The sequence below is a fragment of the Sebastes fasciatus genome, chromosome 18 (genome assembly GCF_043250625.1).
Source record: "Sebastes fasciatus isolate fSebFas1 chromosome 18, fSebFas1.pri, whole genome shotgun sequence".
In the NCBI taxonomy this organism is placed as follows: domain Eukaryota; kingdom Metazoa; phylum Chordata; class Actinopteri; order Perciformes; family Sebastidae; genus Sebastes; species Sebastes fasciatus.
The window spans coordinates 26,286,568-26,309,962 of NC_133812.1; the positions used below are offsets into that span (position 1 = coordinate 26,286,568).

The window sequence follows — 23,395 nt, forward strand, 5'->3', positions numbered from 1 at the left end:
TTATTATTATTATTATTATTATTATTAGCTACCGCAGGATATTGTTTAGAAGTATTTATAAAACAGCAGAAGTACAAGTACAAGAACAAAAACAAAAAAGAAAAAGAGGAAGAAGAGAGAGAGAGAAATAGATTGTGGGTTATTTTGTTATTTTGAGTTTTCGTATTGAGATGTTGTAGAGAGGAATCAGCTCTGGATGAACTGCTGTTAAAAAGGTGTTATTGAATAGAGTCCTTTACGGTTGATGTGAGCTTTTATTTTAAATATTTTAAAGTCTATATTTGTCAGGCTCTTAATTTTCTCTGGAGAGAAATTTATCTTTTTATTCTTAACAAAAATATTTTGTAATTATTTGCAAATGAAACAAACTGCAAACAAACCAGGGCATTTAAAAATCAATAAGATATTTTCAATACAATTATTCAAAGTACATACAGTGACAGGTTTCTTTGGAGCTCATGTTTGCGCCAAAATGAATGCAGTAAAATATATATTTTATCTGCTTTACTAAACACAGTCATTTTGTTTTATCTCTTTTCTCATGATGTTGTACATTTTGATAATATATTAGCAATGTATTAGTGTCAAAATATCATAAGTATTCAATCATTAGAAGCTTCATATTTAGTGTACAAAAAATATATTAATGTCATAATGTCCTACAGCGAAGGAATAATAAACGTTAAAGCCACAAGTTCACTGGTATTCCCCTTTTTTTTGTCCAACCAAATATGTTTATTTTAAACATCCTCAGTCCGTTTCTCAGCGTAGACATTAGTGAGGATTGTTAGATTGTTTATTGTAAGGTTACAGGGGGAGAAACATGTGAAATGTGTCCTTTATGACCCTTAAAAAACACAATTATCAGTGAAACAAAACTCTGTTAAACTGTTTTGAGAAAACTCAAGTTTGTCTTCTGGACAGCGACGCTCTGCAGCGAACTTTATGTGTCTCTTCCACCTCTCAGAGGCGTGTGAGTCTCATTCATCTTCTTCCTCTGAAACAGCAGCGGGCTCACCTCCCTGACCGCCCGTGTGTGTGGTGACCATGAAAGCCATGAAATAGCGAACAAACATAAAACAGCTGTCTGGTTAGAGGACGGCGGGAACGGATCCAACCCAGACTAGAGGTAAACGTTGGCGTGTTGACTCTCTGACGGAGCAGACAGAGGAGCTCTGTTGTCAGCGCTGGTTCAGGCAAACAGGCCGACTCCGTCCAGAGGTCACACGATGACCTCCGTCTGTTGTCGTTTTGGCAACGCTGAAGGTGTAAAAAACACATGATGGTGATACAAAACCAGATGGTGGTGTAGGAAAGCTGTTAAAATGATTAATGTCCAAACTAAGTTATCAATTTAATCAAAATAAAAGCTCTGCTCAGTCATGTGGAGATTATAATCCATCTTTATTTAGTATGTTTAGTGACTGAATGTGTGTTTCAGAGTAAAAAGGGTTCGGGGTTAAAGGAAGTGATCTTCCTCCGACCTCCGAGCGCTTTGACTGTTTTTGTGAAGTAAATTATAACACATTGTTAATAGAAATGTCAGAGCTCAACCATCATGTTTACCTTTCTATATTGACACAGAAATACATACATGTGCCATGAAATGTACAGTTATATAAGAGAGACGGATATAATGGCTCTTTTGTATTAACACAAACATGTTTTATTCATGCCAAATACTTCATAATACAGACTGAAATACCTCCGTTAAGTTTTCATAAAGATACAATGTGGGATTTATCATAATCATATTTTTTTATTGGAGGGAATTTAATAAGAGAATTTGACTTGAATTATTAGAACTCATCATAAATCTAAATAATGTTTTTGTCCTCACAAGAAAATGCATGTTTTAAATGCTTGATAGTAGTTAATGTAATAATACTGCAATACTGTCGTTTCTTATTTTTATATTTAACACACTTAATAGATTCCACTGTTCAGCATTTTTTATTTTATTTTTTGCACTGTGGTTATATGCTATATATATATATCTTAATGAAAATATTTGTATATATTTAATATTTCTGATATTCTCATCTTCTTATTTTTAATTTTAGTACTTATATTTCTTTACATATATTTTGTTTATATTGTAGTATGTTACATACTCCTTTATTTCTATTTTCTTACATTCCTTATGTTTAAACGATAGCAACTGTAACACTCCAATACTATATATATATATATATATTTATATATATAAATATATATTTATATATATAAATAAATAAATATATATATATATAAATATAATATATATATATAAATATATATATATTATACTTTATTGATCCCCGGGGAAATTAACCAATTGAAATTTATCCTGTGTGCTAAGCACTATGACACTCTGTACAATATACAGTCAAAATAAAAGTAGAGTAGAGTGCTACGTAAAATATACAATAATAGAAAAATAGAAAGAAAGAGCTTAAGAACTCAAAAAGACAACAGAGTGCACAACAACCTCCTTTGTTATTATTTTATTTGTCAGCTTGGTTACATTTATAATTCTTAGCAAACATTATAAATCTCATAACATTCACAGACTCAGGAGATTAACATTTTATCATCCATAACACATGATACAACTTGTAATAATAGTTAAACTGCTGTAACAGATTATATAATAAAGAAAATATGCAAAAATATCTAATATAGGAAACATTTTACTGGTAAATTTTTCAATTAAAATCTGTTACTGATTAAATCCAATTTGACATTTTCATAAAAAATACTATATACAATATGCAACTTTGTACAAACAGAATGTAAAACACACTTAATACAGTACAGGAGAAACAATGGAAATAATACTTGTTTTCTCTGGTTATTATACATTAGCTTATAAAATAAAGTAGCTTTAACTGCGGTTTCAAACATAGCGTTTAATGCCCATATTCAACTGTAGATATGAAACAGTCAGTAACTTGAGGGATGTTGGTTTATGAGTCACAGCGTCACTCCATCTGTGGTTGAAGCCCAGTAGTTGTGGACGACAGGAAGGACATGTCCATGTCCAGGAAGTAAAGCGGTGAGCTGTCTCTGCAGAACGTAAATAAACTAAAGGTCAAACCGTGAGATGAGTGGGAGGCTTTTTACTACAAATCACCTCCAGAAAAACACAGCTGTCAACACCTACCGCTGCGTCCAGCTTTAAACACGGCCCACCGTGTTCTCCAGACGCTCCATCCTCCCAGACACATCGGCCAGTGAACTCAGTCAAGGAAACTCATTTACAGGCTCAATTAAATGATGAAAACATACACAAGACAAATTATATTACAGTAACAACACCAGCAGGGAGAAATAATGAGCAGAGAAACGTGCTGCCGGGAGAGTTTATAATAAAACGTCTCCCATCTGAAACAACAGGAAGGATATGTTTGGCGGTGAGCAGCTGGATGGCGGCCTGCGTCTGCTTCTGGAAAGCCAGCCTGGCTTCACATTTACACGGATCCTCCACCACCACCACCGCCTTCACCTCTTCACCGGGAGAAAGAAAAATACACATCAGTGTAACAGTAGAGTCATGTAGAGAGTGAAACACACAATACCACCATCTCTCTCTCACACTTTTTACAACTAGGCTGAACAAAGCACACTTTCTAAAATATTCTACAATATTAATTTACCATTTTGCCAAAACAATAATGCAATTATAGTGAATAAATTCTATAATATTACCCGATAATTGTCCAACAACATATGCTACAATCAACAGTGAATTATAGAGTCAGGAATTATGCACCAGTTGGTTGTGATGTTGTGAAGCTCTGCTTAGAAGACATTCTGCACATTGCTTTTAAAGCTCTTACACATATATACTTTTAGCAGCATTAAAGGGATAGTTTAATATCTATAATATAGATTTAATTTCACAGCAAAAAGTCACATTTGCTGCAGGAATCCACACACAGTATGTTCTTACGTTTCAGGGAACATGTTTTCTTGTCCGCATTCAAGATATAAGCGTCCCGGCACTGGCAGTAAAACGAGGCATTGCTGTTGACACATACGTGTTCGCAGTCATTTCCCATGGCACACGGGTCCAGACCTGGAACAAGCCGGGATTAAAGGGATGGCCAGGGATGGTACAGTTTCATGTGCTAGCAGACAGTATACTACAGGTAGGTGATGGGTAAGGTAGAGCTCTGCAGACTGCAAAAATCTATTTCTAATGTTTACAGAAAGAAGTAAAATAAACTATTTTTTACAGCTATTTCGGATTGACTTTTTTGCTTTTACGAGTTAAAAAAATGATATTCTTATGTGTTTGTACTTGACCACAAAACTTCAATCCGTTCATACACCTTCACCACATCTCAGCCAAGGTCATTTGCGAACTGCTCAGGTTCACTGTGTGTTGGACAACCCAGGTAAAATCACAGAACCCTGAAGTACGACAGTAATCACAGTTACATGGACAAATACCTTCAGAAGTACCAGGAGGGACATCAGACAGTAACATCAGACAGGAACACAAGGAAACATTTACAGCAGAACCGCATTTGACCAAATCTTTGAAGTTAAAATCGAACCATTCAAATTAATTATGCTTCTGATTAGTGACATTTGTGAAAATTTAAAAACAATTGGTACTTTTTGGAATTCATATGCATCCAGACAAGTGCAATATGTGGTTATTTCATTTCAGAATAAATCCAAATCATATTTAAATGTGCAGTGTGTACGATCTGGCGGTATCTAGCGGTGAGGTGAGGAGAATTGTACGAACTGAAGCCTCTCTCGTGTGCCAAGCGGGTGTTGGAGAGCTACGGTGGCCGACGTGATAATGCAAACGGTGCGTAGAGTGTGTGTGTGTACGTGGGAAGTGAGTGGTGAAGCAAGCGAGAGAGAGTGGTGGCAACGAGAGTGACTGACGTTATCGACTCCGGCCCAAGTAGAAAAAGTGGTTTGTCCGTTCTGGGCTACTGTAGAAACGGGTATTGTTGCATTAGTTTGGACGCCGTCTTTTCCAGATTGGTTTGAAAAAGTGAGGTTCTACTGTGCATTTAAATCATTTTAAATAAATACGGATACATTCAGAGCACCACAATGATGCCTTGACTGCAAACAATTTACTAAAGATCACCATATATATAAACAGTTTTTGCTTTTAAAGAAAGAAGCTGAAAGTTTCCGGCTTTGCGGCCCCAAAACTTTACTCTGGTTTAACTCTGCGACTACAAGCAGGTTCTAGTGCCGACATCTGCAGTCCATGTGGGGGTTCAGAGCATCTGGTGTCTTTCCTCGTGATTTCAGAGTTTAGAACTCAACACTAACACAGTAAATGATCCATAACGTGCAGTAAACCCCCGTAGACTGAAGGTGCCCCTTACTGAGGAACTAGAACCGGGGTTAATGGTGGGATAGAAAGGGTCTCGCAGGTGTCTTCGTCCTACCGCACAGCGTCTGCCTGAACTTGGAGGTGAGCTTCTCGATAACGCCGTAGGTCTCCACGTAGAACACGTGGTCCTCCAGAGGGATGCTCGCCATCAGCTGCAGGGAGCGCATGTCGGCGCGGTCCACCCCGACGGCGTAGATCTCGATGCCCGAGGCCCGAGCCGTGGCGGACACTTCCTCCACCTGGTCCTGGGGCCTCCCGTCCGTCACGATGATGGCCACCTTGGTGATCTTCTTGGAGCGAGGCCGGGCTCCGGACTGCTCGGTGAAGGCCTCGTTCACCGCCGTCTTGATGGCGAGGCCCGTCATGGTGCCGGCCGCCAGGGGCTCGATGCGGGAGATGGCTTTCTTCATGTCGGGCTTGTTGAAGTGGCTCTTGAGGAAGAACTCGATCTTGACCGTGCTGGCGTAGTTGACCACAGCCACCCTGGTGACGTCGGAGCCGACGTCCAGCGTGTCGACCATGTCGGCTAGGAATATCTTGACCTTCTCGAACTCGCCGGGGCGCACGCTGCGAGAGCTGTCGATGATAAAGACCAGGTCCATGGTGCGGCTCCCGCACTGGGAGTCTGTCTCTGGTGATCAACCAAACCACGGCACCGTTAACAACCCAGTTCATCACTCAGAGACACGTTCAGGCGTGTTGGTTAAACGTCACAGTGACAACAAAACACAGGACACGTTGGGATACACAACACTCGTTCCCATGGCAACAAAAGGAAACTGTTGTGCATCACTGAAGTGGTAAAACTGATGAAATGATGAAGTATGAAATAAAACATATTATATCATTTCAGTGTTTCAACAGTCCATCAGAGACTCATCACAGGACGGATCCTTTCATTTCATTCCCCTGAATGAAAATGATGCTCGATGTCCAGACACATAAGACAGTAATGAGACAGTGTTAGGGGACCTGCCTGTCCAAACACAAACACACATATACTAAACACATATTTCTGCAGTTTAGCGTCAGATCCTCGGTGCTTTTTCAAAGCAAAAATACCGACTCTGCTTTTACACTGAGCAAAAAATATAAACGCTTTTGTTTTTGCTCCCAAGTCTTTTTCTCTGCTCACAAAAGGCTTGTTTCTCTCTGTGTAATAATGATGCTGTTTAATCAGTGTGTTAATATGCCAGACCTGTTGATGCAACTGCTCACTAACACGGATTTAAACAAAATTTGTGGACAAAATTTGAGAGGAATAATAAGCCTTTTGTGTGCATGGAAGAAGTCTTTTATTTGAACTTGTGAAAAATGAGAGCAAAAACAAAAGTGTTGTATTTATATTGTTTTGTTCAGTGTGTATATGGAAAAGAAAGACACACATTTTAGCTCTTATTTTAAACCTCAAATACATATTTAAAAAATGGCCTGCTTTTTTTTTTGCTTTAAGTTTACAGACATCTTATTCGTGGTCATAAATTCAAATATAGCTGCAGAAGTAAAAAGAAATGGCGAATTCAGTCTGCTTAGAAGGCTACTTATTTTGTGTCCTACCACTAATATATATATATATAAATTCAAATATATCACTTTTAAATGAAATGACATCTGCTTTAAAGGAATAGTTCGTCATTTTGGGAACTTATTTGCTTTTTTGCTGAGAGTTAGATGAAAAGATCAACACCACTCTTACTGTCTGTACATATGAAGCTGCAGCCGGCAGCCGCTCCAACACAAAGACTGGAGACACATCATTCATTTACAATAATCACATATGACACACGCAAAAAACAGAACGAGAGGCATGAGAGAGATTGAACTTCTCCATTTAAAACAACTAGGCTAGATTCCCCGTGAACATTTTTGAATGCCTGATATAAAGGCAGCGTTTCCACATGAAGTTGATTTGGATGAAATGTTGTTTAGTGGTGCAGGTAGGTGGATGTTGTTACCTGTGGACAGAGCCGGGCTAGCTGTTTCCAGTCTTTATGCTAAGCTAAGCTAACAGACTGCTGACAGTAGCCTTATATTTAAAGGGACAGTGTGTAGGATTTGGCGGCATCTAGTGTTGTGGTTGCAGATTGCAACCAACTTAATACCCCTTCGTTCACTCCTCCCTTTCCAAGACTGCGGTAACGTGAGCTGCCGAGCCCAAAACCGTGGTAACGCCGTCCACCTCTCTCAGATTTCATCCTTACCGTAATAACACGACTTTAGGAGCAGTGGAAGTCGGACGGCGGCTGGCGGTACCACGGTTTAGCATTCTACGGCTCACGTTTCCTTGTCGGAGAACTACGGTGGCCTTCAGGTAACGTAACAACATGACAGTCTCTCTCTAAAGCCAGAGTTTGGTTTGTCCGTTCTGGGCTACCCTAGGAACATGGCGGAGCAACATGGCGGACTCTGTGAAGAGAAACCCGCTCTCTATGTAGATATGAAGGACTCATTCTAAGCTAACTGATTATACACTAATGAAAACATAGTTGTGAATATTATATTCCAGAGTGGTATCGACCTTCTCGTCTCATACTCAGCAAGAAAAAGAATCAGCTTCACAAAATGTTGAATTGTTCCTTTAACTAAAATGACCTCTGTGGTGTTTAAGTGGTGTTTCTATTATAATATCTTTAATAACCAAACAGATCTGACCTGGAAAGCATTGAGGGTTTGGGTTGGAAAGCCAATTCTACCTGTCTCCACAGGACTGACGCTGGTGATGGAGCCGCTTTGGGTACTGACCGGTAGCGTCACCGGAGCGCTGGTCTCCACCGGCGGCTCAGCGGTCACCACCACTGGCAGGACGGGCAGGACGGGAGTCACCGGTGCCACTGTAGTCGCCGGCAGAGTCGGCAGCACCGCTGGCTCCGGTAGAGCTGGAGGGGCGGTAGGGAGGTGCACCACTGTCGGTACTGTTGGGTCTGACTTTGTTGGGCATGGACCTTTCAGTGTGTGAGGGAATGGGCCTTTGAGCCTGTGGTGGGGATGGTGAGCTACCGGTGGAGACAGACCTTTGTATATGTGGTGCATGTGTGGCCCTTTGACTCTGTGGTGATAGGGCGGCACGGGGGCCGAGGGCCTGTGGTAAGTCAGCGGAGGAGACAGAGGAAGAGGTCGGTACAGTACCGGTGGAGGGATCCATGGTGGCTGGTAGTGGTAGTGATACCCTCCTCTATACGTGTAGTCACTGCTGTGAACTACAGAAGTGATAGAGAACATTAGTAGGGTGAAAGTACAGGAAAGCTGTGTAAAGTACGTTAAATATATAACAACAGACAAACAGAGACATTATTAGTTGAAGCGTGTTAAATTCAGACATCTGGGTTGTTTACAACAAGCTGCGGTTATTTATCATGTACTTGTGAAACACCCAGTCGACAATTATACATGTCATGCATGTTGTTATATACTGCTGCTTACATTACATTTAGGAATATTTAATTTTCTATTTACAAAAATTACAATTTTAAAATGTAATCTGCAAAAAATAACAATTTACATTATAAAATAATTTTAATATTTTTTATGTAAATAACTCCTAACTGGTCACGAGAGATTCAAAACATCTAATGTGAAATGTAATGTCAAGTACTATACTTAAGTACAGTATTAAGGTACTTTGGTACTGGTTTGTGCTACTACTACATCTGAGAGGGAAATATTGTACTTCTTACTCCACTACATTAATTTGACAGCTATAGTTAAAATATAAAATTTTAAACGCAAAACCAATGATGACCAACTACTGCAATAAAATACTGCAAATAATCTGATGTACTGTATAATAATACTACACTCATAGAGGCTATTTTTCTGCATAAATAAAATACCTGCTGATAAAACTACTGTACTTTTACTGAAGTACAATTTTGAATGCAGGAGTTTTAATTGTAAAAGTGTTTTTCAGGGGTGGAAGAAGTATTCAGATCTTCTACTTTGGTAAAAGTCGCAATACAAAAATGTAAAAAATACTCACTCTAGTTATTAGTTACTTTGCAAAATAACATTTTTACACACAAAAACAATAACAACCAAATACTACATTAAAATACTGCTTAGAAATACTGCGAATAATCTGATATACTGTATAATAATACGACACTAATAGGGATAATTTTCTGCATAAATAAGTAACTTTTTGCTGATTAATTTTACCGAAGTAAGTGTCTTAATTTGAAACCAGTAACCACAGCTGTCGAAGAAACTAGTGGAGTAAAAAGTACAATATCTCTCTCTGAAATGTAATGAAGTATAAGTATAAAGTAACGCAGGCCTACAAATACCTCACATTTGTACTTAAAGTAAAAAAAAAAGGCTAAATGTAGTTAATTGGTGTTTTAATACTACTATCCCTTACAAAGAAAGAAGTTTATTCAAGTGTGCTATTAGTATACTTCTTTAAACTTAAAATAAGAGAGTATACTTTCAGTTTACTTTTTATGTACTTATCAGAGATATACTTAACAAAATGATACTTTTCATACTGAAAAGTTTATGAAAAAGTATATTTGGCTAAGTACTATAAGTTCACTTAAAGAAAACACTTACAAGTATACTTGCAGTAAAAACTATTAGAGAGTATACTTTAAAGTGTACTTTCATAAACTACAAAGTGGGCTACAAGTATGGAACTAGTAAACTAAAAGTATACATATAAATTCACTTGTAGTTCACATTATAGTTGCAGTACAAAATACAACTAGTTGTGTACTTAAAGTTTACTACTCTTACATTTAAAGTATATTTTTATAAACTAAAAGTGGGACAATTTAGTCCCGAGAAGTATTAAAGTAGTACACTTACAAGTATACTACTAGTACATTGATATTAGTATACTTATTACATAAAGTATACTTGAACTATACTTAAGTTTACTTCATAAAATAAACTTATTTTCTGTAAGGGATATTGCTACGTTTACTTAAATGAAATAAGATATACGTCTTCCACCAGTACTACGTATAATAGTACTATCATAGTACTTTCAGTAACAAAGTATTTTGGAGAGAAGTCTGAGTAGAACTCACTGGCTGGGTTCAGGGTCCTGAACGGAGGTCTTCCGTTGGTTCTGGTCTGAGCGAAGCTCTGAGCGGCGAGCAGCTGAGGAGCCGTCTCACTGAGGTGATGGTATGTGGCCAAAACATCAGCCAGCAGCAGCGAGACGCAGGACAGGACGCTCCAGAGGACAGACTTCATCGTTATCTGCAGGCTGAGTCCTCCGCTGGTCTGTCCGGGGCTCGGTCTCAGTCTCAGAGGGTCCTTCTCGGCTCAGCGGGGGTCTGACCGCCTCCACGGTCCGACACGTCAAACTCTCTGCCCAATCCAGAGGTGGGACGTGACCTCCGGGTCACCGTGAAAGACGGTATGGAGGACGGTATAGAAAACAACTCAAATATTATCTGTCCTGATCTGCACAATGTGGAGGAGACTTATAACGGTCCCGCTTATATCCATATATGTGTTTTCACCTCTACAAATCCAATTTGCTTCAGAATCAGCCAGGATTTCACTGATTTTTACGCATTTTATAGGTCAGGATTCCCTCAAATGCACCACAGTCCACTGACAAAAGATTTATTTTCTTCTCCCTGCTCTTTTCGGTCATGAAATGTGTAAATAGTTGTGTTTTCATTGTGAATCTTTTTTCTTTATTGTGCACTAGCATAAGCGTAACAAATACAAATGATATGAATTAATTTGACTTGTCATATTTGAATTATTAAGTGAACAATTTAATAATACTTATATATACATTTTTATTTTTTTTTATTTTGTTGTCTTGCACACCGCCAGGAAATTTATTGAACCAAAAATAGTCAAATTAAAACAAATATTAAGTCTAAAAATACTGAAATCAGCTTATAAAATTTGCAATCACAGAATGTAAACTGTTCCAAAAAAATTCACTACAGGAATAAATGAATAAAGTTTGTGATAAGGAGTTAAAGGTTATCAGAAGTTATGGATGAGCTTGTAATATAGTTCAAGTAACACTTGGCGATCTTCTATTTCTATCAGTTAAAGGTCCCATATCCCGCTCATTTTCAGACACTTGTATTTTATCTAAAAAAATATATTTTTTAGCAATGCATTGTATTTAATAAACTTATCATATGCTTTTCTTTAAAATGTAAAATCTTAATTTGAAACCACAGCTGTCAGATAAAGGAGTGGAGTACTGACAGCTGTTTGCCGTTAATCTTTCTTTTGAATTTACTTCAGCATGTGTGACGTGAACAAAAGAGTCATGGAGATCTAAATGTTCTGAAACGTTTATTGAAGTCAAATGTATTTCCACTAGGATAAAATCATATTACCAGTAAAGAAATGGGGGGCGGGGGGGGGGCTGTTGATAAGCATGCAACTACTAATGTTCACAAGACTAGCCGTTTGCTCCAGATGTCGGGTGAGAAAGAAGCAGAGGAAATGATCCATCATCAGAGCCCTCTGCTCTCTTTCTCTCAGTCTGTCTCTCAGTCTGTCTCTCAGTCTCAGCTGGGAAACTCTTCACTAGCGAGTGATGAAATGTCAGGAGGAGGGGGGGGGGGGGACTGAACCACAGCAAAGCTAAATAAATAACAGACGAAAAAGTGCTACAGACTCCAGATGGAATAGTCTAGATCGTAATAATTAGGGGGGGAAAGTAACACAATAATCCAACAATAAGAGCTATAATAAGTGGATTGTCATCATTTTTTTTTTTACACTTCATATATCAATCTATATATAGGATGGTGCTGGATCGATGAGCATTTCAAGCAATTTAATTTTCACATGTATCCCTTTACTAAGACATAAAAAAGGCCAGAGGGGGGAGGGAGGGTGGGCTGGTAGCTTCCGGTGTTTTTCAAACATCACATTCACTCATTCATCTCAGTCAGATTTCAGTCTTTCCCACCTTTCTCTCTCTCCTCTCTCTCTCTATCTCTCACCTCCAGGATGCTCTATAGACGCTCTGTAGGACTACAGAGGGGGGTGGGGGGTTGAACAAAACAAGTCAGTGGCCTTACACATACACAGAAGGGGTGAAAGGGTTAGTGAGGGAAGGTAGGAATGCATATGGTGGTGTGTGTTTGTGTGTGTATTTGTGTGTATATGTGTGTGTGCATGTGTTTTGGCAACAAGGGCTGGTGTTTAGGCGGGCATGTAAGGGGGAGGTGGCTCCTTCTCCGGCATCTTCATTGCCATCTCATAAGTTGGCAGGATGTACTGATGGAGAAAGAAAGAAACAACATAAAGGCCTGTAGGTATACTGCTGTGCTGTGGAGGCAGCTGTATGATAAGAACACATGTCACGTGTGCTGCATTTGAGTCCAAGACCATCGTATCGTATAAATTAGGGCTGTCAAAGTTAACGCAATAATAACGCGTTAATGCAACATGCGCTTTTTAGGTTGTAGCGGCTCGGTTTTTAAGCTAGAGTGAAGATACTGGTATCATATGAAACTACAAGCCTAAAGAATCCATTGTCCATGTATATCATACAATCCATGTCATACTAGCTTGTCAGTAAGGAGGCTAAATAACGCTCCAAACTTGTGCTAAATTCTGGTGAGGAAAAACTGTCATGGTCATTTTCAAAGGGGTCCCTTGACCTCTGACCTCCAGATATGTGAATGAAAATGGGTTCTATGGGTACCGACGAGTCTCCCCTTTAAAGACATGCCCACTTTATGATAATCACATGCAGTTTGGGGCAAGTCATAGTCAAGTCAGCACACTGACACACTGACAGCTGTTGTTGCCTGTTGGGCTGCAGTTTGCCATGTTATGATGTGAGCATATTGTTTTATGCTAAATGCAGTACCTGTGAGGGTTTCTGGACAATATCTATCATTGTTTTGTGTTGTTAATTGATTTACAATAATAAATATATACATACATTTGCATAAAGCAGCATATTTGTCCACTCTCATGTTGATAAGAGGATTAAATACTTGACAAATCTCCCTTTAAGGTACATTCTGAACAGATAAAACATGTGTGATTAATTTGCGATTAATGGTGATTAAATAAAGATTGACAGCCCTAGGATAAATATTTACAAAATAATATATAACATTAAAGGTTCAACATAAAATAGTGATGTTTCTGAGCAAAGAACTACAGGACGGAGTCCAGAACAAATTTCCCTACGGGGACATTAAAAGTATATCTTATGATTAATCGATTAGTCAGTCGAATATGTCTGCAACCATTTCGATTAATTGTCAGGAGTAATTTTCTGAGCAGAAAAGGAGAAAATGAACTGGTTTTAGCTTCTCAAATGTGAATGTTTGCTGGTTTTCTTTTGCCTCTGTTAGTAAATGTGTTGGTTTTCAGGCTTTAGGAAATTGTGATAGACATTTAAAAAAATATTAAACATTAACTGATGAATTGACAAAATAAAATAATTATTTTTGGTAAAAAACGTAATCTTAATTTGTGTATTTCTAAATGTAGCTGTACCCCTGACATGGTAAATAACTCTTATGAACAGACACTGTCCTCGTGTGTGGGCGGCACGCCACCTGCTGGCTTAACGTAAGCATTACATATGGCTGCATCTGATAGTGTGTTTTTGTGACTACTCATGAAATCCATAACGGTCAATCAGAGATTATCTCAGGCGGGTTTCATACCTGGGGAGGAGTCTCGAAGGCCGGGTAGACAGCGATCTCTGGCATGTTCCTGTTGTTGATGTACTTGTAGCAGTTCCACACACAGTTGATCAGGTACGACTGGAGAGCAAAGATAAGATTGTGAATTTTATGGTTCGATCAGGCTCAACAGTCAATAAACACTTTCAACCCCTCATCTTGTGAAACCACAATGTCTCTTTAATGTAAATAGGACAACCACGTCTTACCCCTTTACTGAATCCACAGACATGAAATCAATATCCATTTTCTCATCTTACCGTATTAGATCAGTTTGCTTTAGAATGATATGTATTAAATGAACCAACACGCTGAATAATGCAGATTTAACTGTGAATAATAACCAATAACTTCACCTTGAGGATGATGAGGAAGGCGAAGAAGACGAGCACGAAGAGCAGCAGGCAGCTGGAGTCCAGAGAGAGGAGGTTATCCTTGTACGGGAAATCCGGCTGAGGACGAGGAGAACAGACGTCAGATAATCAATAAGGCCTTTTTTTACACTTATTCAGCTCGCATCACCGTCAACGCTACCACACGATCCATAGAAAACAGCAACCTTACAAGATCTTGAGGCATTTTGTAACAGTAAAATAATATAGGTGCGTCAGTATATAATAAAAAAATGAGATCAAGTAGTTTTTTAAATGTTTCTATTTGATCTTTCCTGAAGAAATTACACAGAATACAATGAATGCAATGTAAACAGACGAGTTTATCCGTTGACGGTTTCCCACATTTTTCTCCTGTTTCTATGAACGTGGAATCAAATGTCAACAGTCTCCTCTCCACATCGCCCAGCCCTAGTTATAAACACTGTATTCTGTTGTCAGGATACTTTGTTGTAAAATAAACATGGGAGCGGTGGTACGATTGAGTCATAATGTCAACAGGATCAGACTGTGTGAGACTGGTGAGTCTTGTGAGACTGGTGGCACTGACCAGCTGGTCCAGGTAGTCCTTGATCCTGGGTAGGTAGGTGAGAGAGCTGATGGCCACCAGGCAGCTCAGAGCAAAGTCAAACAGCTGGTAGCAGAAAAACGGGATGAGCCAACCGTCACGATGCTGAGGGGAACGAAAAGTCACGTTATGAACAAAGTCATCAATTAGACGGATCCTGAAAGGACCATGTTGCATTTTTTCCAACCTTCTCCGCACACTTGTCTTAAATTAACATCCAGTATCCAGCAGGTAGGCTCTACTGCCCTTTACACATTCAACAGATGAGGATGCATTCACAGCCTGAGCACAGTCACAAACACTACAGTTTGTGACAGTCTGTTCTATTTCTGATTTTAAACTTGGTTTTCTCGGCTTAAATTAAAGTTTTCCTGGATTGAGAACATGTTCCCTTCGGGCTCAGGCTGTGGCTGCATCCTCAGACGTGGTTTGGGGTAGATGAAAAGAGCCTGACTACAGAGACAGGGAGTGCTGACATGGCTCTCCCTGTAACAAACACATAGAGAAGGTTCAAAATCAGCAAATTGGTCCTTTAACTGGGTCACTCTACATGAACCTCTACAGGCATTTTTCTATGAAAGAACAGTTTACTCCTACTTCACTCTTCATTCCTACATTACGTAGCAAAGTACTGAACATCTTTGGTGTATTATGATCACGGTTCAATACATTGAGGGTATTTAATCGGGACACTACAGCTCTGCACCGCCACAACTGTATTGGAGAAAAGGGTTTCTACTGCGGTCGTCTGGGAGCGTGTACTTGCAAAGCTAGACCACAACTCTTGCACAGACTGCCGGCATGCACGGCCTGCAGACGTGTGTCACGCTTTATCTGTGCAGGCATCCCAACTAGCAGCTTTTATGCGGGGCCACGTCAAAAAGGCTGTCAAACCTGTCAGTCCTGATGCCATCAGGCAGGCCTGTGAGGTGAAGATGACAGGCAGTGAGAACATAGCACTGAACGCTACACTCCCACTGAAGCAGGATCCTTTTCAACATCCGGCTAAAATGTACTGGAGTAAAAAAAAAAAACTTACCTCTTAACTCTGGTGCTATTATTATACAACTTCAAAGCAATGTTTTTTTTTATGCATGCACATTCTGGGATTACATATTAGCATAAGAAACCATGACAGCGCTTTAAATTGAAGTGTCAAAAGAGAATTAAAAATATCCACGGGGCAGACTTACAGTAATGGCTCCATACACCATCATGGCACTGATAGTGAGCATCAGCAGAGAGATGGCAAATCCAACGCAGGCATTCTCTGTAGCAGGAAAAAGTATGAATAAATAAATTATTCACCAAATGCAGGGATTTATTACAATTACCTTTCGCCATAATCATTAATGTATATATCAGTGAGTGTGGGTGGAGGTATGTTCGCCTGCTCTCTTTGAAGCAGTGGTGATTTACATCCAGTGTAAGTGAACCGTCTCCAGGGCTTCTTCTCTTTCCAGCTAACTGTGTTTTAAAGGCCAGCTCTGGGGAGCATTAAGCCTCTCCCTCTCAGCAGCGGAGTGTCGGTAAATACACAATGAAACTCAGCCTGGGATAATTAAAAGGGCTGCCTTTCATATCCTCTTCTCTCTCCATCACTCAGTCTCTCGCTTCCTCAAACTCCTTCTGCCTGTTGCACTGAAGAAACGATGCTGGTGAGAAAGCTGCTGCAGCAATGCGGTCTGGAGACGTTTCTTTGTTATTCAGCAGCAGAGCAACTTGAATATTTATGTAGGAAACTGTCAGAGGACTGTCTGTCTGGAGCTTAAATTAAAGTTATAGAAAATAAAATTTCGCTTTTGCTTTTCGCTTTGACACCAAATCTTCCGCCATCGTTTTGTCTGTCAACTCTGTCTCGTCCCGTTTGTGTTGGAAATCTGACTCCTGCTGCTCTGAGCTGAGACTCCTACGGAGCAGACACTTTCACTTTCAGTTTGTAGCGTCCGTCAGCCAACTTTTTATTGATAACACGCCGCTGATACGCCAAAATTAACTAAATGTGTTTTATTTCCATAAACCGGTGGGGGCGGTGGGTACGTAATGTGATCGGTGTGTGCCCGACCACAGTGTAACAACGACTACCTCAGCAAGCCTAACTGCAGCCAGAGAATATTTGTCATTTTGTAGATACAAATACGACTTAATCCAAAGTAAAAACCAGAGACCATTGTCACAGGTTATCTCTATATTAGTTAAATAACTTTTAAACATGGCCTGGAATCAAATGAGTGCAGCCTGATGAAGCAGCATTAATACGCTAACATTGCCTCTGCAGGCTGTGGACAACCTCCACTGCTCCGTGTGCTGGCATGTCCCTGCTGTGGGAAGGTCAACCCACCACGGTTGTTTCCCCGTCCTCTCCTGCTGAGTCACCGTTTCAGAAAAATGAAGAGGCCTTCGCCGAGCCAAATCAACAACACAACCGCCAGCTAGAGAGAGAAAGCACCCTGGTAGTCCTGCCAGCCCTGTCCCTGGCACACATAAATACAAACACCTTGGACGAACAGAAATCCTTGAGGAAATACGAAGGAACGACACCGCACCAATAACAACACTCAGACAACATGAACACAGCACAGCAGTGCTCTGTTGTCCTCGTTAGTTGTTTTGTTTTACAGTCAGTGGGGAGTTGAGCTCCCTGTGAAAGATGAATCACATGTTCAACCTCAGCGTAACAGCAGCTCATCTGTTAGCAGCTAAACACGTCTAAATCAGTGATGTTTCAGTCGGCAGGTCTTCTTCACCTGGACACAGTGGAATTAAAAGGCCTACTATGACAGAATGTGTTTGATGTAGAGGAGTAACAATTCATCTACTACATCGATGAATCGATTTACAATCCTACGATCCAACTACATCGATAGGTACTCGGCAAGTTGTCCTTCACGGGGGACGTATATCGATCTAAAATTGATTTGCAAGGTAAATAATCGATTGTATCGATACTAAGAATTTGCACCTTGTATTAAAGCACCACAAACTTTATATGGAAGTATGTCTTAGCACTTTTAATAGTAAAGAAATGTTCTCTCCCTGTGTATGACGTCATCGACATGCGCCAGTGACGCCAATCTCAGAAAGACGACAACAAAACGAAGCATGGCAGATGGCGAGGAAGAGCCAGACGAGCGAGACATTTTCAAGCCACGTTTGAGATTCAGCGTGTGGAAACATTTTGGCTTTTGCAAAAAAGGGAGATGTGCTTGATAAATCTCTCACTGTTTGTAGAATATGCAAAGACGCCATGCACTTTATTTTTTGTTAAATATTATTGCTCTACTGTTTATACTGAAAATGTGAACAGAAGCAGCAGGTTGAACCACTGCTCATTTCACTCGAATAGAAGTTGGTTTATTTTATTTTCTGTTAAATATTGCACTGCCTTGTATCTTGAGAACTGAAGCAGCGGGTCCTAAAGTTGCACTTTTAAATTATTTTAGAATAAAAGGTGTATGTATTTGCCATTAATCGTTGTGTTTACTTGTTTATATCCATAATTAATTTATCCCAGATTCCCTTACAATAAAAGCTTTGAGGAATCCTGACCTGCACCGTCCCTATCCAGCTATCAATTTCACAGTCACACTGAGTTACTGTATTGATTCAGATGAGCCAAATATCGTCATTGAATCGTATCGGAAACATGGAAAGTGCGTATCGTTGTACAAACGTATTGTTACACCCCTAGTTTGATGTGTAAATGCTTCATAAACTTCAAAAACTGTCTACGTGTCTTTATAAAGCAGTTTGTTAGCCCACATGTCGATTTCGCTGCTTACCAGACATCCTGTCGGAGGCAAAGTAATGGTCGATGACCTCGTACTGCAAGTCAATAGTGGGCACGTTCTCCGGGTGGGTCACAGCTACAGTCAGCAGGATGCCCATCAACAGATTGACGACCTGAGGAGAGGAAGGAGGAAACAGAAAGAAGGTTTTTAAAAGAACTCTAGCAGTACTTCTGCACGTCTTAACACATAACACTTATAAAATGTTTATCCTTTAGTTTACATAATTCATATTGTGGGGAAGTCAACTTTCCAAGACGTGGATGAGATAGCAACATTACAGTGAACAATTTATCACCCTTTTTTTGGTCAAGGTTACTTTATCATCATGTGGATGTTCTATTTTTCGGCAACTCCAGAAGACATGTGCATGATTTGCGTCAGTATGGCCACATTGTCTACAGCATGTTTGTTGCGTTAGAATTTGCTTGCTTTGTAGATGTATTTTCATAATAAAGTAAATAATAAAACAAAAATCACAATGGCTGGCACTATGCACATAACCAAGAGATTCAAGATTCACTTTATTATCATTTCACTGAGTATTTGCATATACAGAAGGAAACGAAATATTGTCTCTCCCAGCTCCCGTCAGTGCATTAAAAAGGATAGAATAAAGAAGTATTAAAATTAACATACCTAAAAATAACAATAAAAAAATAAAATAAGTAAACGTTTCAGACACAATTTCACCCAATTTGCAGTCATACACCCCATTTGTAGTTGTGTTTAGCAGCAGAGAAAAGTGCATTTGTGTCCATAGTAAAGTGCTGTTTGCATTACTTTTCCAAAAATTGTCTTTGACATGTAACTAGCTTTAAAAACTGTTTCTGTGTTAATGCTGGGGGGTTGGATGTGAGTGTGTGTATGTGGGGAGGGGACAGTCCATTTACTGTCTTTACGTCCCCTGACCTCTCATCTCTAACTGTAACACTATATATGGTTGTTGTATGAGATTTTCAGTTTCCGTGTGTTGCATCAGTTTTTGAGAGTGCTAAATCATGTGATAGCAGTGATTTCATGGAAATTCAGAGGAACATGGCTCATGTGTTTTACGTGAGTCAAGTACTGTCCAGCTGGCCAAAAAAAACTCAGAGGATTTCAAAACGCAACCAAAACCAGGAACATCTGTTATATGACGTGATGAAACGAGAAGGGATTAATTCAGCTGTGAGTTAAATGAGTGAGTACTGTAAAATGTGTCGAGGGCAGAACGATAGCTAACGTTAGCAAAAAGTGAACCATTTACTACAGAAATACAGTTCTTTGATTTTAACTACACATGTAATCAAAATGACCTCATGTAACATAAATAAGATTAAAACAAGAGTCCCCTTTTAGCAAATTATGTTACTGTGCAGGGTCTGAAATTAAGTTTTTTCCTCACCTGCCACTGTGGCAGGTCACTGAACATTTCTACCGGCCACTCAATTTATTTGTCTGCCACTCCTGAAATCTACGTAGAACGCTTTAGAATAGTAAACACCGAGTCAGTGGTACCAGACACTAGAAATATGGAATATATTATGTAACCTTAATCTAATCCCTGACTATTTTTAACTCAGGAATTGCCTTTAGAAAATAATATTTTTCTTAATATAAGGAAGTCCTATCTGCCATGGTGGTAGACAGGGTGACGTGATATATAGGTATTGACAATAACTATGATAATATTGTATAAATAATTCAACGCCTCTTAAATAATTTTATATATACAGTTATGTTTACAAACTCTCTACCTCCCTACACTTGGGTGTACTGTAATTAATTTGCCAAAAAAAAAATAGACAAAACGCACAATAAACAAAGTTAAAGAAGAATTTGATTGGCAGCTTTTTATTTTTATTTTTTTTCTATAGATATCTGAATAATACCATTATCATAAATTATATTGTGTTGTGAAAATCTGATATTGTGTCATCCTGAGTGGCAGGGGACCTGGAATTCTTACCTGCCACAGCCAACATTTACCCTGTATTTGGCAGGTGCTAATTAGTGTGAATGCTGGAAGCTTTCACAACATATGTTATTCTACAGTTTATTTTGTATTTTTCGTCAGACCACTTTTTTTGCAACGCAACTCGTTCCACATTTTTCAACATAGAAACTCCATTCAAATGATGACACATGATGGCTATTACTTTTCTCATTCATAACTTTCATATTTTCAGAATTATTAACCATAATTCATCATTGAAATGAATAGAAGACATGTCCAGAATTTAAACATTTTCAAGCATTTTCAAAACTTCACTGCTCATTCATACTTTCACCTAGAAACTCCATTCAAACTGCAAAATGTCCCACATCTTCCGTAGATGCTGGCTTTTATTCAACTTTCACTCATCTCATTTGTACTTTTTTAATATTTAACTTTGTTTGAAGCTTGGTAAAATTCCCCTTTTTGTATGTTAACAGGAAACTAGGGATTCACCTAGTTTTGTCAAAATAAAAGCCCCAGAAGGTAACTTTCTTAACAGGGAATTCAGAACTATCTATTTATAACGCTTCAGCTGCTTTTCATGCAATTACAACTGTTATTTACTGATTCATAATCTTGCAATGCAGTTTAGTGTCAGCTATTCAAAAACCTTAAAATGTTCCACATCTTTCATACACTATTGGTATTATTCAACTCTTCAATGATTCCATTCCCACTTTTCCATCTATTCCTACTACTTCATCTTCTTCTCACAACATGTAAGCCAGCATTACAGCTCTTCAGCATCCAGCATTACAGCTCTTCAGCATCCAGCATTACAGCTCTTCAGCAACCAGCATTACAGCTCTTCAGCATCCAGCATTACAGCTCTTCAGCATCCAGCATTACAGCTCTTCAGCATCCAGCATTACAGCTCTTCAGCATCCAGCATTACAGCTCTTCAGCATCCAGCATTACAGCTCTTCAGCAACCAGCATTACAGCTCTTCAGCATCCAGCATTACAGCTCTTCAGCATCCAGCATTACAGCTCTTCAGCAACCAGCATTACAGCTCTTCAGCATCCAGCATTACAGCTCTTCAGCATCCAGCATTACAGCTCTTCAGCATCCAGCATTACAGCTCTTCAGCATCCAGCATTACAGCTCTTCAGCATCCAGCATTACAGCTCTTCAGCAACCTGCATTACAGCTCTTCAGCATCCAGCATAACAGCTCTTCAGCAACCTGCATTACAGCTCTTCAGCATCCAGCATAACAGCTCTTCAGCATCCAGCATTACAGCTCTTCAGCAACCTGCATTACAGCTCTTCAGCATCCAGCATAACAGCTCTTCAGCAACCTGCATTACAGCTCTTCAGCATCCAGCATAACAGCTCTTCAGCATCCAGCATTACAGCTCTTCAGCAACCAGCATTACAGCTCTTCAGCATCCAGCATTACAGCTCTTCAGCATCCAGCATTACAGCTCTTCAGCATCCAGCATAACAGCTCTTCAGCAACCAGCATTACAGCTCTTCAGCATCCAGCATTACAGCTCTTCAGCATCCAGCATTACAGCTCTTCAGCAACCAGCATTCACAGCATTCACACAACCAGCATTCACAGCATTCGCCTTTTCTAGTTTCATTCCTTCATAGTGAAGCTGGTTAACATGTGACAGCCTTTAAGTTAGCATGTTACTTAACCTAACGTTAAGTGTCACATCTTTTAAACCTTCAGAACTCACTCAGGTGCTGTTCAACAACATTAATCTGCTATTTGTTGTCTTTGTAACTGTTTAATAACAGCATTTTCAAAGGTTGAGTGAGTTGTATTGACAGAAATGCTTTAAGTTAGCTTGTCCAGCTAGCTAGCCCCGAGTGAAGGCATGCTAATGCTAGTTAACGTCAACACGACATCTAATTAACTGTTAAATTGTGTTAAAAGTGGCGCGTAGCTAACATTAGAGTTACTAACAACACTCATAATAAGTGTAGTGATGTATTCTGGTTGATATTCATTATGTAACGAGCTACTAAAGAGAACTAAACACAGTTTATCAGCAGTGCTAGTTAGCTTAGCATTAGCTTAGCATTAGCATCAGCCCTTCCGTCCTCCATGCTACGCACCATGTACCACGTCCCCAGGATGATGGTCCCTGTCCGGACATGACAGCAGCCGCAGCACCTGGTGGTGTACAGTCTGTCTCGACTCGGTTTAAAGTGATGCATGTCCTCCACGAGGGTGGGAAGAAACATCTGGATAGCTGGACGAGGAGGAGAGAGGTCTGAGGTCTGCTCAGCATCAACAGACAGTCAGGAGGAGAACAGACAGACGGACACCGAGGAGGAACCGAGGAGGAACGCCCACCGCCCACCACTTCCCCTGCTGACAGCTGTGCGGGGACACGCCGGGTCTGAAAACAAACGCTCTGAAAGGGGCCGGAAAAGGCGGGGCTTAAGAGGGTTTCACTTTGACTGACAGGAGTTTTAAACCAATGGGCGTGAAGGAATTCAGAGCACAACCAATAGGATTCAGGCAATGTTTGAGCAAGGTTGATGAAAATTCCTCAATAAATACAATATGTAGCATGTACTATTATATAATATATATGATATGTGAATAATATAGAGACATCTTTGGCATATGTATATGCCAAAGATGTCTCTATATTACTTGGAAATTATCTTTAATTTATGTCGTGTTTTTTAAAATTTATTTAACTTGTTTATTA

The 23,395-nt window shown here is 39.5% G+C and overlaps 2 protein-coding genes across 4 annotated transcripts; both read right to left on the minus strand.

Annotated features, from left to right (window-relative positions):
* Positions 1–2,477: 2,477 nt before the first annotated feature.
* On the minus strand, positions 2,478–11,244 carry matn3a (matrilin 3a). 3 transcript variants are annotated; one of them, XM_074616272.1, is made up of 6 exons: positions 10,381–11,244; positions 5,409–5,984; positions 3,935–4,060; positions 3,388–3,489; positions 3,140–3,215; positions 2,478–3,046 (listed from the first exon to the last, which is right to left on the minus strand). In XM_074616272.1, the coding sequence occupies exons 1-5, from the start codon at positions 10,547–10,549 to the stop codon at positions 3,160–3,162; spliced, it is 1,029 nt and encodes a 342-aa protein (XP_074472373.1). In that variant the 5' UTR covers positions 10,550–11,244; the 3' UTR covers positions 2,478–3,046; positions 3,140–3,159. The 3 variants fall into 3 exon arrangements, with proteins under 3 accessions (XP_074472373.1, XP_074472372.1, XP_074472371.1); XM_074616271.1 differs by lacking the exon at positions 5,409–5,984 and adding an exon at positions 8,047–8,550 and having other exon boundaries at positions 2,478–3,048; positions 3,146–3,215; XM_074616270.1 differs by lacking the exon at positions 5,409–5,984 and adding an exon at positions 8,047–8,550 and having other exon boundaries at positions 10,381–11,243.
* A 369-nt stretch (positions 11,245–11,613) lies between these two features.
* laptm4a (lysosomal protein transmembrane 4 alpha) lies at positions 11,614–23,044 on the minus strand. Its single transcript, XM_074616273.1, has 7 exons — positions 22,791–23,044; positions 18,735–18,855; positions 16,146–16,222; positions 14,935–15,057; positions 14,349–14,444; positions 13,975–14,073; positions 11,614–12,562 (listed from the first exon to the last, which is right to left on the minus strand). The coding sequence occupies exons 1-7, from the start codon at positions 22,917–22,919 to the stop codon at positions 12,488–12,490; spliced, it is 720 nt and encodes a 239-aa protein (XP_074472374.1). The 5' UTR covers positions 22,920–23,044; the 3' UTR covers positions 11,614–12,487.
* Positions 23,045–23,395: the final 351 nt, after the last annotated feature.